The sequence below is a fragment of the Limulus polyphemus genome, unplaced genomic scaffold, assembly GCF_000517525.1.
Source record: "Limulus polyphemus unplaced genomic scaffold, Limulus_polyphemus-2.1.2 Scaffold691, whole genome shotgun sequence".
In the NCBI taxonomy this organism is placed as follows: domain Eukaryota; kingdom Metazoa; phylum Arthropoda; class Merostomata; order Xiphosura; family Limulidae; genus Limulus; species Limulus polyphemus.
Genome location: NW_013666301.1, coordinates 84910 through 98567, shown reverse-complemented (window position 1 = coordinate 98567; position 13658 = coordinate 84910). Strand labels below are relative to the sequence as shown.

General features: G+C 30.3%; 1 protein-coding gene across 1 annotated transcript in view; it reads right to left on the bottom strand.

The window, feature by feature from the left end:
* Positions 1–3280: 3280 nt before the first annotated feature.
* LOC106459992 (poly(A) RNA polymerase gld-2 homolog A-like) overlaps positions 3281–13658 on the bottom strand; it is a 42968-nt gene continuing 32590 nt past the window's right edge. Inside the window, exons 10-12 of the mRNA XM_022386585.1 lie at positions 10577–10710; positions 9011–9126; positions 3281–3860 (exon numbers count right to left, since the gene is read on the bottom strand). Coding sequence (XP_022242293.1) covers positions 3727–3860; positions 9011–9126; positions 10577–10710 — 384 coding nt within the window. The 3' untranslated portion in view covers positions 3281–3726. The remainder of the gene's footprint in view (positions 3861–9010; positions 9127–10576; positions 10711–13658) is intronic.

Sequence of the window (13658 nt, the reverse complement as noted above, 5' to 3'; positions counted from 1 at the left end):
GTTGTCATCTTCGCCACTGACGAAGATACCCCTATGACATTCTTCACTAGAGTAAGCAACACAATATGACATTATCTAAATCTACATGGATTAAATCCAGATACCCTTGGTGAACTAATCACACGAAAAACCAAAAACAATGTTCAAATAAGCCCAGTTCATTTTCCAAATGTTAACATCCAAGGAGGTCTACACTACAAAAAAATTCAAGTTTTTTAAATCATCCCAAACAACTAATGCCAATATCATTGCAATAAGTGAACCCTTTCTAAATTCTAGCTCCTCCCTCAAATTACCAAACAATCTCCAAACCAAAATCCCAAGGCACTAGAGGCATCGCACTAATATACAAAGCTAACCTTGACATCAGCATTTTGGATCAACACATCCCAACCAAAGACGGGTATGTCTTATGTAATATATGCTTACCAAATATCTCAAACATTATACTCCTAGCTGTTTATATTTCCCCCTCTTCCAGACCTGATACATCCTTTTTCCAATCTATTCTCAGAAACATTATAATCTTAGGTGACCTAAATGCTATACACCCTGCACTCTATGCCTTTACTACCAATGGCTCTGGTAAAACTATCATGGACCTTATCAACAATTATAATCTATCAGTCATTAATGACAACACCCATACACACTATAACAGCACACAAAAGTGCTAATTGGTTCTGTTAAGGTCAAGGATGATTCTTTGTGGGTTTTGAACGTTTAAAGAGGTGTTTGAGTTGTAGTTTAAAGGAGATGGGATTACATTCTCTGTCGATGTTCTTGTGGACTTTAAAGTTGTTAGTGATATGATGGATGAGTGGTGCAACAATTGCTAGGTCTAGAATGAAATTTTATACAATCCTTACCCAAGAGCTCCCAGAATTTAGAACAACCATACCAAACAAAGATAAATTAGGTGAGTAGGCTCAGGACTTAACTACATCAATCATTAACTTAGTAAACAAAGCTGTTCCCAAGATAACATTCAACCCCACACTCAACTCCTGAAGATTAATCCCCAAAATATAAAAACTTATTTTAGAAAGATGCAAACTTTGCAGAAAATATGCAACCTCTAAAGATCCCTCACTAAAACATCTTTTCAATTCATGCAAAAATAAAATATCAACACTCTTCAGTAAATCAACAAACAGACAACCCAGCACTTTTCTGGAAAACTTTCAAAGATATTCGTAGAGAAAGCAATGACTTTGATAACATCACTTACAAAAACACAACTGCCACAATAGATTCCCAAAAAGCAACCCTACTCACGCAATACTTATCTAACACCTTCATCACTTCTAATCTCAATAACTTTGATGCAGTTTGCTTCATTGAAGTTACTAACTTTATTACTAACATCCTTGACATGTTCTGTTTAGTACATCCAGAAATTTGAAGTTTGTTATAATATTTACTGTACATCCTATCTATGGAAATAACAAAAAGGGAAAATAGAGAAAGAATATGTCTGCCCCATGTTTTACCATGGTCAATAAAAATAGGTAATGTGTTTAGGCAAAACTTGAATTGCCAAGTAACATTTACTCCTCAATTAAAATTAAGTCATATAATTAATGGTTTGAAAGACAAAATTGAATTGAGTGATAAAGGTGGTATATACAAAATTTCATGTACTTATGGTCTAAGTTATATTGGACAGACAAGTAGGAACTTAAAATTTAGAGTAAAATAACATCAAAATGCGGTGGATAAATTAAAAACGAGTGAATCGGCTTTGGCAGAACATGTGGTGAATTTTACAGATGTTATTGATTGGGATAACGTAAAAAATACTTAACCAGGTAATGGAAAAAGAGGAACTAAATATAAGAGATTTCTTAGAAATTGTTAAAAACAAAATGAATATAAATAGAGATTTAGGCCCAGGAGCCATGGAACTAAACTTTTGGAAATCATTGTTGTAAATGGCACCATTGTACTTGTATCTTAATTATACATGTACCTTTGGTTTATATGTAATGTTATGTGTACTTCTTGATGGATTTTCCTGAAGATGGTGTAATTATTTACACTGAAACATTTGGAGTTTTAATTTCCTTTTAACTTGTATATTTTTATTTTTTTAACTTTACAAATAAATGTTTGTGCAAGTAAATAACGTTGATCATCATTTACTATTTTATTTAACCTCTATTCTATTAGTCTCATCAATTGCATTGGTAAACTTGTAGAAAAAAAGTATCACCATGCAATTAATGTGGTTTTTAGAGAGCAAAAACATACTCTCTGAGATACAAAATACAGGTTGCAAACATAGACAAACAGCAGACCACCTAGTAAGGTTAAGAGAAACTACTTGAAGAAAATTAAACTTTAATAAACTATCAACATATAAAGTTCCCAAATGTTAAATTTTATAACTATGTCATATATCAGTAAATATTAATTTATTAAAAGAAATAAAAATATGCACCCTACTTCATGCAGTGTACTTGCACGTACAACTGACATGTATTTTAGAACCAGGATGTCACCTGCAGTACTTTTTATAATAGAAAGATTGTATTTCTCTGCTGAAAACATCAATTATAGTTTATCCATTTATTTGTCCTTGTAGCAAGCAAAATGGCATTGCTTCTACTATAAGCTACTGACACGAGTGAAAGAACATGCAAGTTCAAGAATAATAATAAAAGTGCATCAGAGCAATGTCCAGGTGAGTGGTAAGCAGTCATCTATTTAAATTATTTTAAGATTTTAACTATGGCTAATGATGAACATTGGCTCTGTATACGAGTTTACTTATTCACAAGCTGTTAAAAATAAAAGTATGTACATTTTTCATTATACTTCATGCTTTTTAACAAACAATTGTACATATATAAAAAAAAATAAAAAAATGTGTTTTTTGAAACGTTTTTGTAGTCAATTCTGCTAAAAATGGTTTATAAAAGATCATAATAATTAATCAGCAAAGTCTAAATCATATCATTTTTACATGCAAAAGACAGCAGTTGAAACCAATGTTACTTCTAATAAGCTATAATATATTCCATGAAACTTTTTGTTTACTTCCTCTGTATATATATATATAGAATCAAAAATGTATTTACACAATTTCAAGAAAAAAATAAATTTCATCTAATTGACTGTTTCTGTTTGTATCTGTGCTAGTCATCACTTATTTAGCAGTGTAAGACTAGAGGGAAGGCAGCTAGTCGTCATCACCCACCGCCAACTTTTGGGCTACTCTTTTACCAACAAATAGTGGGATTGACCGTCACATTTTATAACACCCCCACGGCTGAAGGGATGAGCATGTTTGAAAGCACGGGGATTCGAACCCTCGGCCCAGCTTTTTTTTCAATTTGAATTAATAAATCTATGGCTAGAAGGATCATTCATGCTCTTCGTTTCAATCTGCTTCTCAAATTTCAGTTATATTAAATGAACATAGTAATAGGTTTACCTGAAAAGCCCATGTAAAAAGAACAATTACATTTAAGGAATAATACTTCTTTTAGTTATTTTTTAATGCAAAAACATTTCTACTAGTCCACACTTTAAAACTTATATTTCATGACACCACAGTACTAAAAACATCTTATGTCGAGTCCTTACTAACTTTACGTAATAAAGATCTTTTTAAATATAATGTTTGTTACAGAAAATAAAAATCATAAGGCACAAAGTTTCATACAAATAACAGATATCACAAAAAAAACCATTAAAAAGAATACTGTGTGGCTTCATACTTCAAAGATCTATAAGTGAAGAGATATCTTTCCTTTTCAAAATCATTTGAAGACCAGTTCTGAACACGTTCAAAATCTTATTGAATGCTTGCTGGATATAAACTGATCTAGCTGTGTTAGTTTGGTCAAAAGGCTCTGTAACGGTAAAAAGAGACGAAGTAGATACATTTTATCATAACAGACATTTTATGTGTATACTGACAACAATACTTGAAAAAGTACACAATTTAATTATACCAGGTTAATACTCTTAAGTGTTGTCAGGACAATTCAATTAATAAATGTTATCACAAGAAACAAAGTATTATAATTATTAGTTTCATCAGGTAATACATTTCATGATACAAATTAATATACATTTTTTAACCCTATGTATACGGGTGGAAGTCAAATTGCTTATGTCACAACCTTTTACAGTGCCATTCAACATATTATTATGTATTTTATGTCAGTTATTGACTACTCATTTTACCCTATATTGCTAATATAGCGAGAGTTCATGGTAGAGTAAATACCAGATACAATGTACAGAGATACTGGAAAAAATGTAACATGCATTTGGAGGTTGTAGCTGTCAGACAAATACAATATTGAAACCATATAACGGACAAAAATATTTTTGTTCTTCACATGAATGTAACCTTGCACTCCAACTTGTCAGAGTCTGTGTCAGACTGACATCATCATTTCACAGATATATCTTGAGTAAAAATACTTTTATAACACATTCATTTTTTTGGGAACAGATTTTTACATTTTACTAAATGCTTGCCATATTTTATGTAGATGCACATACTAAATTCAGAATTACAGTCAACATTCCTTCTACAAAATAGAGTTAATCCATTGGATCAACCAAATCCACATTCGGTTAACTATAACTATTGGTTGGGCTTATTTATGGGCTAACAAACAAATATCAAAACATTGTGTATATATGCAAAATGGGTTAAAGCAGATGATTACATAGCTCAATAGTAGTCAATATTTAATTCATCTTTCTCCAATTTTATTCAGAAATTATTTCAGTGAAGTTACTTCATGTTTGCATTATGATATTCAGATCTTCTTGCCTCTCACACCAAGATTATAACAGTCATGAGTCATTGAAAAGACATGCAACATTCAATTTCATAAAGTCTGAAGTTTCTACTTGCAGCTCAAACTTGACATCTAATAAGAGTCGGGTACAGCCAACAGTAATTTTTAATTTCTATATTTATTCTAATATATGGTAGATGAAGATACTAAACTTAAAGCATTCATCTTTCATTGCTTAAATATAAAATATTCTTATAACTTAGAACAATAACATGTATCATTTTCATCTTAAGACCGTTCCTTTACTGTATCATTGAATTCTATTCATATTACATTCATCTTGATTTCTATACTTACTAGTAAAGTTATAGCTGATTTTTCAATTCAGATGCATTGTAAAATTAAAATTGTTAGATAAGGGGTATATATGTTCAGTTTATAAGTAAATGTTAATGATTCTTATGAAAAAGATTTAGTAAAACCATTTAGCAAAATGTGAGATAGCAAATTCTATTTTTATTTGGTTATTGTGTTGTTTATCATTAATTTATTATTAGTTCTATCGTTTAGTTTATCTATGAAGTTTTAGTTACATTTAAAATGCTAACTCACCATCTAATGATCACGTTTATTTTGAGTAAATATGCATGCATTATGAGACTGACAAAAGTTTTCGCTAGCGGTGACGTACAGCTATCATTAATGTTGCACAAGATTATATAAATTATGATCATACGAGTTGTAATCTCGGGATCCATCAAGTGAACAAAAACCCTACATTGATCTGTAACAAGTTAGTTCAAAAAATATAGCTGTACAGTATTATTGCTGATTATTACCAAATGTTGTTAGTGATCTTGTAGTTTAAATACAGAATATTGTTATTTTGGAATTAGGATTTTTTTATTTGTCTGGTTCTTTTTTTCCCCCCTTATTGCTTTATTTATTTATTGAAATATTTATTAACCTGGATTTATCTATTGTATTGTTCATTAATATCATTTTCAAGTCCTGACCAGGTACATATTTCTTTACTGTGAAGTTATTAAATTTGTATTTCATAGTTTGAAAGTCAAACTTTAGATTTCTGTGGTTGTCAAAGTATAATAAATTTATGTTATTTGGTTCAACCCTGGTTGTAACAGCAAGTTACTTTATACCATTACAGAGCAAATGAAGCCCATTAGTTGAGAATATTTGCTTCCTCATAAATGTGAATGGGATCATATTCTAAAGCCTAAAAGTAATGACTGTTTCACGAACAGTTTAATTTGAAAATATTAAAACACACAAGTGACACATACAGGTATATTTGGGATAATAGCTTTGGTAATTAAAAGTTCTTGTCAGAAATAACTTTGTAAAAAATTTCTGGTTTAAAATTATACAATATTCACAAACTTCAATCTCTTGTTTAATTGTGGTTTATAAATGTACATTGTTTCCTGTGATTTTACACTCCATGTTTTTATCTCTCAAAGTGCTACCTATATATTGTGCTATTTTTAATTCAAACTAATTGAATCCCAAAAATGAAAAGGACAAGAAAGAATAAAGTGCATTAAAAATAATGACAGTAAATTCAACAATCCACAATAACCAATATTACTAATGTGACCATTAAACTCAAGGGTAAAAAACATGGTTGAAATTCCTGCTCTATCTGTTTATGCTAAGAATTCTACTCTTAGTCTGTTGACTGTTGCTGAAACATAGATGATTTTAGGTTTCAATAACTAAGAGTCAATTAGCTTATCACAAAATGTTTAAAATTTTGGTAAGCTATGTCAATCACATACTTTGATATTCAATGGTAATATCTAAGAACAGCTTGATAAAGTAACAATGGGTTTAGCTTGGCACCTAATCTACTAGTATATATATTTTTCTGTGTTCAGAAGAAACAATGGTTATGAAAGAACCCAAATGAATTCAAACACTTTTATTGTAGAAGATAAGTAGATGGCATTTTTACAGTTTTTCAAACACACAGAGAATATTATCACTTAATTAAATTAACAACATTAAATTTACTGTTAATATATGAAAACATAATACTTTACTGTTTTTGGATACCTGTGATAGGTGTATTCACTATAACATCTTATTGTAAACCTACTCTTACATTGATAGTTTTAAACTTTTGATTTACAAAGAAAACCTGATTAAAATCTTAGCTAACCATGCTCACAAGTTAGTGAGTAATAATAAACTTTCACAGTGAGGTGAATAACATCAAAGAATGATTTGTAAAAATGCTTTCACTATAATTCTTTAGGAAATAATGACTGACTGTCCTTGTATGACTTCTGATGTATCAAAGAAGAAAGTGACTTTTTTTTTTAAGCTATGGGCAAACAATAATTTAATATAAAACAGAAAATTATGAAAATACTTCAGAGAAATTATCCACATGTACAAATTGATAGTATCTTTACACTGAAAACAGAAATATTTTACCCTTTAAGGAAAAATTTAATTTTTGCAGAGGTTCCTATTAGTATATCTCTACACATGCCCAAGTGAGAAAAGGAGGCTTCAGCAGAGAAAAACAGTATTGGAACATAATAAACCTGTATTCCACCAACATCAGAAAATAAAAGTTGGAGTGCAATGATATTCAGAAAACCAAGTAGCAGTTTAACATTATTTTAAAATTTAGAAATGAAAATGAACTAAGCACACTGGAAACCATAGCCATTGAACTTTGAAAACCAGCATTCAACAACAGAGAATATGTTTTACCTCTGAAACATAAACTCCAACTGATAGACATCAATATATGACACCATTCAATCTTTAAGTATTTTAATTTTATTTTTCAGAAGGATTATAGCTATCCATCATCACATATTGAAACAATATCACTGTGAATTAATGTGAAGCAAACACCATCCCTGCAACTATAAACATTTTCATCTGTATAAGGTCAGTACGTATCAGATGAGGTTATATTACATTAACAAGTGAGTAAGACCTTTGAAGTTACAATTCTTCATATAGCACTAGTATAATGTGTTCTTTAGTCATTCATACGATTGTAAAAGCTGTACTACTTAATAAGATAAAAAAAGTCACTCAACTCACCTAGACTACAACATATTAAGTGAAGTAATTGGACTTCCATTTCTAAATACTTCTTAATCACTATAAAATTATTCAAAGTATGTGTCAATCCGAAGCAAGGTAATTCCAACTTTTTTCTTCCAGCTAATTTTATGTTTATACTAAAGTGTATTTAAATACAGCTGCCTCCAATGCATATGCAGCTGTAATGTGTACATGCTATATCAATCAACATGCACACATATGATTTACTACATAAAAAAAGATGAAGAACTACATTGGAACACTGACTGATGTTTTATTTCATGATCTGTACGCATCTTTAACTTTCGGTTTTGTGCTTTATTGCTTGAAAAATGTACATGATACATTCACAGACACTTCTTTGGAATAAAACTGAAAAACAGACAAAGATTGTTATTATCTTTTCTGATGAAGCTAAGAGTTAATCCCAGGTTTTTCACCAGCCCATTTTAGCATACTGGTACTCATGTTCTTTTATTTTAGCCGGTACACTTTTCTGTGCACTGATACTCTGATAAAATAGAAACACAATTCTTCTTTTGATGACAAGTAACTGCACTCTTTAATGACATATTTGTGTTTTGCGCATCAAGAGCAAATCAAAACTTATGAAAAGCATTTGATACTTACCTCAGAAACTCCAATCACAATTTTTAAGTTACTTTTTTCCTTACAAAAATTTGGTAATAATGTAAAGGCAACACTGCATGTATACTTTAGTTAACAGAAAACAAAGCAGAGCCACCTACTTCTGGCCAATATTTTTTAAGAAGTGGTCATGTCGTTTAGGTGAATGGTATGGTTTTATTTTTTTCGGGAGAGATCCCTGAATTCATAGCTTCAGGTTCTTCAAACTTCATATCTTTTTGTAAATTTTGTTGTCTGCTTCAAAAAGGTGATCAGATGCAAGTCTCATTTGGCCATAAAACAAATGTTAAATATTTCCTTATAACATTAATAACTTCAAACTTATATTAAAATTTGATTTATTGACTACAATTTAATGACAAGTTTATTAGTATACCATAATAATAAAGTAGTTTGATTAAATTTTGAGAGTAACTCTAAAAAGTCGTGACGTACATTTTGACCTACCTATGGTAAGAGAGTTAAAAAACGTGTACTACTATAGAACTGCAGAATGATATCCTTACCTTCTATACATATGAATTTCCACTGTCCTGCATTGTTTTTCGGAGATATATTATTCATAACCACTCGCTTGGGTAAAGTGCAACCAAGACGAACAGAGATGGCCTTCTTACTGAAGCTATAAAAATGGAAAATGAAAGACAAATAGATTTAGAGAGTTTAACTTAAAATTAGCTAGAATTACATAAAAACTTATTCACAAGTGTCTTTATTTAAAAGTGTTTGACAACTGTTATATTACAAAAGTAAACTATTGCTGCTCTAACATTAGAAGTTATTTTACAACTAATACCAATACTTGTACAAGGAGATATTAAGTAAGTACAACAGAACACAGTACAGCATAATTTAATGCCAAGTAATATATGAAAAAGAAATTATTTGCATGTCAATTTTAAGTAAAAATCATTACCAAACTATGATATTTCAATTACTTTTGGTGCTTCAGCTGATTATATCAAATTGGATCAATACCAAGTATCAAAATGAATTATGACATACTGGAAACCATAATATTAAAAGACTTTATACACTTCTACAAATTATCTTAAAATTTTATAGACAAATATTATTGCATTTATAATAATGTATAGGATGAAACAATTATTTTTACTTTAATAATTTCTGTTAGTTACTGTGTCTTTCGATGAGTTTAATAGACATAAAAATTAATTCAATTTTATAATATCTAAAAAGGGCTAATTATACTTTTATAATAATGATTATGAAGGTCATGTGCTGTTTTTGACAATATTTCTTCTATCACTATTCATAAAACTTTGATGGTTGTGAATATGCAAAATTATCCATTGCTGCAATTTCATTGTAACTAACTTCTACCACACACCTTGACAAGCTTTCCACAGAGTCTCCATTGTACATAAACATTGATTTCAAAATCTCCAATTAAATAATTGGAAAATACAACAGTCCATTACAGTGGTATCAGAAAACTTGAAAGGTATGTTGTTGAACAGGATTACTGAGATATCAGTTTCTTTGGCCATATCCTTCTCATGAAAAACAAAATTGTTGATTTTGAGTTGTAGCAAGAAGTTTATAAATTTTTGACTTGTGAGCAAACCTTCATCAACTTCAAGTACTTATTGTCTTGTTAATATTAACAGGAGATACTCCCAAATTCATAGCAATGGTTTTTGGAGTTAGGGGTTTGTGAATGAGGGTTTACTCTTGTCTGGGATTAGTTTTGAAACCTGGTGAGGTTTTCTGCTTTTCTGGAGAACATTGATGACTCCCTGCCTTGACATGTCCTTTGGTTCTGCATTGTTAATAATCTTATTATGTAAATATTTCTCTTTGGAAAAGGCTGAGGTACAGTCTCCTTCAACCATAAGTCTACCTGTGGTGACACTACATTGATGAATGGCCAAAAATGTGTTGTATACTATATATATATATTAATACTAAACATGTCACCCTTGGCATCATCGTTCTTATAACGTTCTTATGATTAACCTTCTGTATACTTAAAATTTACTCTCTATATTAATATACAATCACTCACTAAACAGATAAATTGTATATTCTGTTGTTAAAAGACTACTTACTCAAACTTGTAACTGTAATAATCTAGAAAGCCCACAAACAATTCTGCCAAAGACTGATTATTTCTTGAATTCCACTTAGGGATTTCTTCCTGCATTTTCAAGGATCTCACACTTGTATAGAGAAGAAACTTGTCCTACAAGTTAGGTAGAAAATAAAAATTTCAATCTACATGTAAACTAGTTCAGAAAGTAATAAAAAACTCAGTGGTATCAGCTTTTGACCATTCACTATATCAAGGGCAGTAAAAGATGTAGAGTCCACTCGCAGACATGAATAAAGCATATAAGTATAACAGTTTCAAAGATGTATGACAAGCAAAGAAGAACATTTGAACTCAAAACATGGTTGAATAAAATCATGCATCACAAATCACAGGTGAAATCAACCCAAAGGGAACTTGTGAGAAAGGACTCTGTTAAAGCATAAACTACAAAGGTAACACAAGCTACATCAAGAAAAACAAATATGAATGCAACTAATTAACAAACTAACTTCTGTGCACAAAAGGACGTACCACCCACTTCAAGAAAATCACTACACTTCAGTACAATCAATTTCACACAGCTCAGTCAACACTTGAAACTCAACAAGGAATTACCCATTGAAGACTGACTGAAAAATATAGTATTTTAACAAAACATTTATTTTTAATATCACAAACAGAAGGAAAGAGAATTATGTAAATCCCATCAAAAAGACAATAACAATGTATACCATACTTTTACACAGTACTCAATGTTGATTTCAGTGTTATTTTTCAAACTGATTACAACTTTAGATATTCAAAATCAGCCAGTTTTTACAAGTCATCAATTCTTTATTAATAAAATAACAACAGTAAAATACTTTCAATGGAAACAATGTCTTTTTTTTGCATGCTTAACCAAATATCAACAGCATTTATCAAGTTTTTTATGTCAGCCCTAGTCATAACAGAAATGAACAAAATTAACTTGAAACTTCAAAAAATAAACAAGAAAAGCTAAACTTTAAAAGTAGGTTCAGTTTAAAATATACTCAAAAACACACAAAGATCAATCATTTCTTATTTGATTAACAAATATCCTAAGACTGAAGAAATGCATCTCCTTTTGTAAATAACTCTGCTTAGTGATATGGAGATTCTATTATTAACTTAGTTTATTAAGAACATAGTTAATAATATTATACAGGGAAGCTAAATAATGATATGACTCTATGATGGATAGAGCATACATTTTTCCTGCCAGCAATTTCTAACTCAATATCACAATGTAAACATAAGCATACATAAGAACTGAATAGATCACTGCAGACAGATTTATTTCACTGTAGGAATTACTGTTATCACTTTCCTATACTGTTACTGGAAAAAAATAATATTTCTTGCAGAATGTGGTTAGCACTTTCTATTGCAGGAACATATGCAAAGAGCTATTCATTGGTGGACACAACAAAAAAAATAATAATTAAAATCACACAATAAAGGAACTGAGATTCAATATAATTGACATGAGGAGTAAGAGAAAGACCTCAACGTCTTCAATTACAAAAGTAAAAAATATACGTGGTTTAGAAAGATCTGTTACATACTATCTATGATCTAGACAAAAGGAGAAAAAAATTAGTGAAACACGTGGGACTAAGTAAGCGGTCAGAAACATAACAAGGTCAAAAATCAAGATTTGGTAGTAACTGTAACATGCTAACAAATAAAATATTTGTATAAACATTTATTTGTTGAAAAAACCACAAAAAACGAATAATAACGTTTTAATCATTTATAAAAACTAGCAGAAACACCACCCTATAGACGACTATATGTGCTGTACACACATTACTAATCATGGTATTCAAACCTCATTGAAAAAAATTTAGAAAAAGTGAACATTTTCTAAAAAAAGTATTTTTTTCTAGGAAGTACCACATTTCACAAGCCTCAATCACCACTTCTGGCATTGAGATCTTGTATTTCAGCACAACAGATGGCACCATTGTATTTATTATTTCAGTCACATAAATAGATACATATATATTGATGACCATGCCATTGCTCCATTATAGTAAGGTGTGAAGTTCAAACAAATCTTAAGTAAAAAAATCGTTCTCTAGCTGGCCTGGTAATAAGTGACAGCAACTGTCTATGTGCCTACCATTAAGACTTTGCTTAACAGGGTATTTATAATTATGAATCAAGACCAAACTTAGAAGCTGTTTAGAAATTTTATCACCATATTCTATAATTATATATACAGTTTGAAATTAAATTCTTCTAAAAATGAAAATAATACATAGCATCAATATTTTTGTGACCACCAGCTTTCAGCCTTTTTTCCCTTTGCCTATTCATATAGGTGGTGGTCTAGGGGCTGCAGGGCTAAATCCAGGTAGAGGGGAAAAGGGGAGATGGTGACGAGGAAGGGCACAAAACCTCCCAAATTTTCAAGAAATTAGAAAAAATATGAATGGCTTAAAATGGAACAAATTTTTATATATTTCCAGTTTTCAATAACTACTGAAAGTTCCATATTTGTTTAACACAGTCCATTAGAAGAAATTTTTTCTTCAAGTTCTTTAATTCTAGCCTTGACATTTTGTTTTAATCTTTGTCAATACAGTTTCTTAATCTGTTAACTTGAACAACTACTGAAAGTTCCATGTTTGTTTAACACAGTCCATTAGAAGAAATTTTTTCTTCAAGTTCTTTAATTCTAGCCTTGACATTTTGTTTTAATCTTTGTCAATACAGTTTCTTAATCTGTTAACTTGAACACATGCTTTCCCACCACCAACGGAATGATGTGAGAATTTGTTATACTTGTAAAATTGTCAACAGTTAGATTTCTTCACATGGGATAGCTAATATAATTTAATTTTACTGAAACTTGACTTTCCTAGCCTACAGTTATTTTTGTCACTGGCTGGATATTGTGACATTTAATCACTTGTAAACATGGTATCTGGGGAAGTTGGAAAGAACAACACAATCTAGATATTTGAATTTAAATTCGATGACGAGGAACCCACTTTGAGACTAATAATGGCTGGAGACAGCTTGAATGGGTAATGAAGAAAAACTTATATTAAAGTTTTTCTTCATTA